Source organism: Zeus faber, assembly GCF_960531495.2.
Source record: "Zeus faber genome assembly, chromosome: 16".
Classification (NCBI taxonomy): Eukaryota; Metazoa; Chordata; class Actinopteri; order Zeiformes; family Zeidae; genus Zeus; species Zeus faber.
The window spans coordinates 18,283,282-18,289,281 of record NC_137202.1 but is presented as its reverse complement, the minus strand read 5'-3'; the positions used below and the strand labels follow the sequence as shown (position 1 = coordinate 18,289,281).

The following is a 6,000-nucleotide window of genomic DNA, read 5'->3' as shown; positions in this document are numbered from 1 at the left end:
TTATTTTTACAATTAAAAACATCATGGATTGGACAGACTATTTGGTTTGTTTCTCTCGTTTTTAAATAAATGCATGTAAATATGTTTTGTTTTTTTTTCTCTTTTTTTTCCATGTTGAAGAGGCGGCCTCTCCAGTGTTTGTATCCGTACAGCATCACATCAGCACAATATCAGATTCACCATGATACTATATGTTTTCACTTTGTCTCTTTTCCCCGCTCCATCCCATAGATGCAAAAATATCCCAGACACCATGTCTGTCAAACGCAGTCGAACAAAAAGTCGACGCCCTATGTCGTGTCCCCTCATTGGCTGCTTTGGCCCAAGTCTCTGTGTGATAGATTGTGGCTAAATAATTGGGTCTCCATGGGTCCGTGGTTGGAACTCAAGCCCCCGGCTCCCCCGCCATTGGGGCTCAGGAAGCAAACAGTTTCTCTGGCCACCACGGACGCCGCCATTGACCCGTTGCAGCTGTTGCTGAGGCCGCCATCTTCCTGCTTCCTGTGGGCAAGGGCAAGCGCCCGGAGCTGCTCCTGGGCCTCCTCTAGTAGCAGGGCCACCTCACTCCGCTGCTGGCCTATGGCAGAAGAGCCAGAAGGGAAGGACACATTGTGCTCTTCCTCCTTCAGCCTTCCCTCCCCCTTGTAGGGCGCCGCTCCTTGGCCGCCAGCTGACGCAACCCAGGACGCCGCGGGCCGGGGGGTTTGCACGCTGGTTTGCATACAGGACGCCTCATTGTCGTGGTGGCACTGGACAGAGGGGATGATGGGTATGGAACAGGAGCGAAACGGCGTCGGGGAGGGGAGGCCGCTGCGCCGGCCGGGTCTCCTCGGGCCGCGGCCGGCGGGACTGTGACCCCGGAGCTCGGCGAGAGCGCCGGTCGGCGTGGGCCCCCGGGAGACACGGGGCTGCATATGGAGGAAGGCGTCCTGCCGGGGGTCGCGGTCGAGGTTCTCACCCTGCGTCTGGCACCTCCTGGGGAAGGGATGGAGTAGGGGGGGAGAGGGAGACAAGAGAATATAGGTTTTTGGGACATAAAACACTTGTTTCTTTCCTGCCATTTCACTTCCCCTTGAAAGAAAAAGGCCATTGTCTCCTCGCGCACAACTCTGCCCTTTTCAGACGCCTACGTCGGGACTACGGCGAGTGAGGGCCGACGTCCACGGTGGGCCTCCAGCCCCTCACTCACTCTGCCCTCTCTGACCATGACTCGCCAAAGAGCCTTGAGAAGAGAAGAAAAGAGCCTGACAAGAGCCCTGTCTCTTGTAGAGACAGGGCTCTGAGAAGAAAAGAGCCCGACAACCCTGTCTTTCATCGCAATTCCATCCACTGGACAGCGGAGACGCACTGACCTCCTATAGGAGCTCAGAGGAAACGCATAGTTCACATCATACATTTTTCATTGAATCACTGGGAAAAAGGGAATTTTAAAGAACGGGCTCTAACGCCTTCAAAGGCTGTCAAGGTTGCGCCACGGACCCGAAAATCTGACTGATGCAGTTAAAATCAATTCCAGCACCACCCGCGTCAAGTGAGTGTTGGGCTTGTTACCCAGAAAAAATCATGTATTACATATAACTTGTTACTGCAACGGATTACTTAACTGACTACGGAAGTAATTTGTTACACTACTCGTAACCTTACGTTTGCGTTACTGCTCTTCCTCTTGACAGCTATCAACGTGCGGATCCTTTCATACCGGACGCGGTGTGTGCTGCACCAGCCGCTCGGCGTATCGCCTGCGCGGGGCGAGCAAAACATGACAATGGAGTTTTAGAGTGCAGCGCACCGCGTCCTATGTGGACGGCTGCTCTCCATGCATCAATATTAAACCTCCCCCGATCTCTTGTAGTACCCTAATCAGGCATTCATGGCTCCGCCCAGGCATGGTGTTTGGGCGTGGGCCATTAGCGCTGGAATAGCGCTGGAATTGTCCCCGCACCGGGGAAGTTTTTGTCCCCCTCTTTCAGGTATTATGGAAAATGTTTTTGGCGAGACCGTGTACGTGTGCCGCTCACTCATCTCCGCCTCCGCCTCTACCACGGATGAGGCCCGCGCGTCCCCATGCCTCGTTCCTAACACGTTGTCCGAATAAAGACAATGTTTTTTTTATTTTACATGTATTTTATTGGGTTCCGTTCCCTTTGTCTTAGTGTTTCCTTAAACAAATAAAGCACCGTGCATTACGGGACACTTCCTCAGTCACTACCCGCCCCACAGCCCTCGAACAATCCAGCACCGTTAAAGGTCGGTCTCCAGATTTCAAAAGCAATCATATCCCCCAGATTTTTATCGCAGCTGTATTTTCATAGGGGACATTAAAAGGGAAAAAAACACTGAGCCGAATACGACTCTGGAGATTTAGGCGGGTCCACTGAGAGAGGGGATTATTGGTGTGTGTGCGCGATAAGTGAGGAGGATGCAAGGGTGTTAATTCCCCAGATAACATTCACATAACTTACAAATCTCTCTTTTGATGTGCGGACACACAATCAGACGGTAAAATCTACTCTGCCAGTAGTTCAGACATCAAGCCCTCGGAACACAGGGAGCATCAGGGGGGGTTTTACAAACAGATTATGAGTTTAAGAAACCAGACGGCTGTCCACAGTATTAGCTTTTAGGATTACTGGTTAAATATAATGCAATAAAATAATATTTTGTTTCACCAAGCAATTTATTGCCTTTAAACATTACCCAAACATACAAGCAGAGGAGTATTGAAAACGTGTGCTCAAGTAGTAGTAGTGGTAGTAACATGACTTATCAAATGAACTATATTGTGCAAGGAAGATAGATGGATGGATAGATGGATATATATAGATATATAGGTACCGTAGGTAAGTAGATGATTGAACGATAGAACAATAGATAGATAGACGGACGGACGGTTGGACAGACAGATAGATGATGGATGGATAGATAGATAGATAGATAGATAGATAGATAGATAGATAGATAGATAGATGGATAGACAGATGATACAGTGTATACTGTAGATAGAAACATGACATCAGTTGATCAAAACACAACAAACACAAACACAGTTGATGAAGCCTTTAGAAATTCCGTTGAGGGACAGTACAGTGTGTGTATGCATAATGTCAGCATACGTACACACACACACTCACACACGCAGAAGTTATATAACTTCATGTTCTTGCAGTTCTGCCGTTATGTTACTATAGTGACGGCTGAGTGAATCCTTGGAATCAGACTTAAAGAGTCATTTTGGGGGGAAAGAAAGACGAAACGAAGCAAACCCACTGACAGCCTAGATATAAAAAAGTGAAACGATGCACAAATGTGTGCTGTCTGTTTGGAGACAGGTTTATCTCAACATGCTGGTAATGACAAGAAAATGGTGTGTCCCCGTCCCACATTTAAAAAAAATAAAATAAATAACGAGACTCTGTAGTGAAGAAAGGACGGGGTTTCTGTGTCGTATCTGTGTTTTTTTTGTATCTTTCTTTTACAGCGTTGAAAATATGGAAGTGTCCAGATCCCGGTTCTATGACGCGGTACGAGGGTGCCAGTTCCCGGTTCCACGAGGAACTAGTGACGCAAGACCCATCGACGATTTATTTTCCTGCAAACAAGTCTTTCAAATGATTCAGGAGTCGCGAGTCGCTGCAGCCGCAGAGTCCTTGGTCTGTGCCCCGGTAACTGCAGCCAGACACACAGGCTGCAATGAGACTCCGCTGTCGATTCGTGAATGATTCATGAACGAAAAGTCACGAGTCTCGCATGCACCTCGAGCAAGGCGGCCCAACAAACTCAGTGAGTGGGTGAGAGGGAGAGAGAGAGAGAGAGAGAGAGAGAGAGAGAGAGACCCTTTGCATTCCACTTAAATAAATAATTTTGACTGAATTAAATGATTCTTGAGAGAATTTCACCCACACAACACACTGACTCTTCTGACTCTGGCTACACCGACTGAATCAAAGAAACAAAGAGTCAGAAAGTTGAATGAATCTCTTTACCTAGTCACTCGTCAAGAGGCCAATCTTCGAAAAGAGACAAACTTTCCATCGCTGCCATGCGCCCTCATGTTAACAGAAGAGGAACCTGAGTTGAAATCCCAATTAAAATACCGAATAACACCGTCAGAGCAAACATTTCGTTTCAGGTCTTGCAGGCCTTCTTGGTCTTGCATGTCAGGTCTTGCAGCTGCTTGGCGCAGCCCCTTGAAGTCGCCTGCGTGAACACTCCGTGCAGTTTATCCGCAGACGGCAGATGCTGATAGTTTAAGCGTTAAAAGTCTTTGACTCTTAAAGATTACAAGAGAGTGGCAGGAGAAACAGCCTGGACACCCTGGGCACACACGCACCCATACTATCTTGTGACTTGTTCATCTATAAGAAATGTAACCCTGTCCTACTGTGAATTTTAATGGGAGTAAGGCTGTGGTGTGGGGATGGTGTGGTGTGAGCAGCCACACCTGTCCTGGGTCCAGGTAATTGGGGCCCAGGATCAGTTTGGCTGCATACCTGTTGCTCATTGGTTGGTCTGTGTATCTGTGCCTGTGGTCCCTGAAAGCCCCACTTGGGCAGCGTGTGGTAGGCGAAACTGCCCCACTGGCACCTGAACAGGGACTCTCTGGCATGGGGAAGAGACACAGACGATGGGGTTTGAGACACACATATTGTAGAGAGTAGGCTCGGTGGAATAAGACCAGGACCAGTTTGTGTGGAGATGGGGCTTTACATGTTGTTCGTTAGACCGCAAGGGCCTAAATAAACCTTTTGCATCTCTTTCCAAAGGTCCTGCATACCAGGGACTGCCGTCCCTCTGCCGGCTCCACCAACAACTCCACCCACAAGACTCATCCCAACCCATCAAGTCTGATCATCCCGCTATGTGCCATCCCGCATCTCCATCTTCAAGCTTTTTTATTTTTTAAGCGATTGGCGCTGAAACTAGCTGTGCAAAATAAATAATTACATGTTATGCGTTGCTAGAACGGGGCCAGCTGCATATGGATTCTTGTATCAGTGCTGGCTTTGTAAAACCCGTGGGCAAGACGTTGTTCCAGCACGCTAAAATATTTCTGTTTTCTCTCTCTGTTTCGACAGTGGTCTTGAGTCAAGAATGACTGCACCCAAACACTGAAATCATCGTCAAACATGTAAAACATGTACCACTGACTGCCTCATCTAGAAAATCACATCCCATCTCCGGTGTTTCATTTCAGATTTCTGTAGTGAGGTTTGATTCCTGCAACCTCTCCAAAATGTTGACAGTTCAAAACAGTTCTAAGGTCAGTTTTTTGAAAATAGTCAAATAAAATGAATATTTGAGAAGTTCAGGTCGAAATTATTGAACAAACCCCCCAAAATTCTCGCACAAATCTCTCAACACTGTTTTCAGTGTTTTATATGATTTTCCTCCTGCGTTTGAAATGCCTTGTGTATGCCTCTCCCCTTTTCTGTCCATCTGTCTGCAGTTCTCTCTCCATCTCTCTCTCTCCACATCTCTCTCTGTTTTCACAGCCACACATCACCATGGAAACGCAGACCCAGAACGACAAAAAATATAACTGGGACTATGTGGTTCTCTCTATCCGTCCATATGTTGGCATGTGATTTTCTGGGTGTGTGTGTGTATGTGTTTGTTCAGGATTTCTGGACTTTTCCATGACTTCATCCGATCTGGCTTCCCGCTTGTTCCCCCAATTGGAGTGCTCACCTTGTCCTCCGTTCGCCCCTCGGTCTTCCCGAATATCTGGTCGCTCATCTACCTTTTATTGCACGTGACAGGTATGTCAGAGCGTGTACTTGTCCCTCTCTCCTGTTCCCTAGGTATATGGGGCAGAGGAAACACTGGACCGCTGGGGCCCCCTCATCTGGAGCGAGAGGCTCCAGTCTTCCAAGTCGAAGTTCTGACGCCTCCGAAAAATGGGTCAACATCCAGAGGGCTGTTTTCCCCCTGGCACACGCTTGAGTCGAGTCTGGATGACATCCACGCTAATGCCAACTGAGGCTTCCAAACAAAAGAAAA

At 48.0% G+C, this 6,000-nt stretch overlaps 1 protein-coding gene across 1 annotated transcript in view; it reads right to left on the bottom strand.

Annotated features, from left to right (window-relative positions):
- Window positions 1-305: 305 nt before the first annotated feature.
- Window positions 306-6,000, bottom strand: part of nrg3a (neuregulin 3a) — a gene marked incomplete at both ends in the record, with an annotated part of 356,266 nt that continues 350,571 nt past the window's right edge. The window contains one exon of the mRNA XM_080016401.1: window positions 306-972. Within this exon, the coding sequence (XP_079872527.1) occupies window positions 306-972 (667 nt within the window). The remainder of the gene's footprint in view (window positions 973-6,000) is intronic.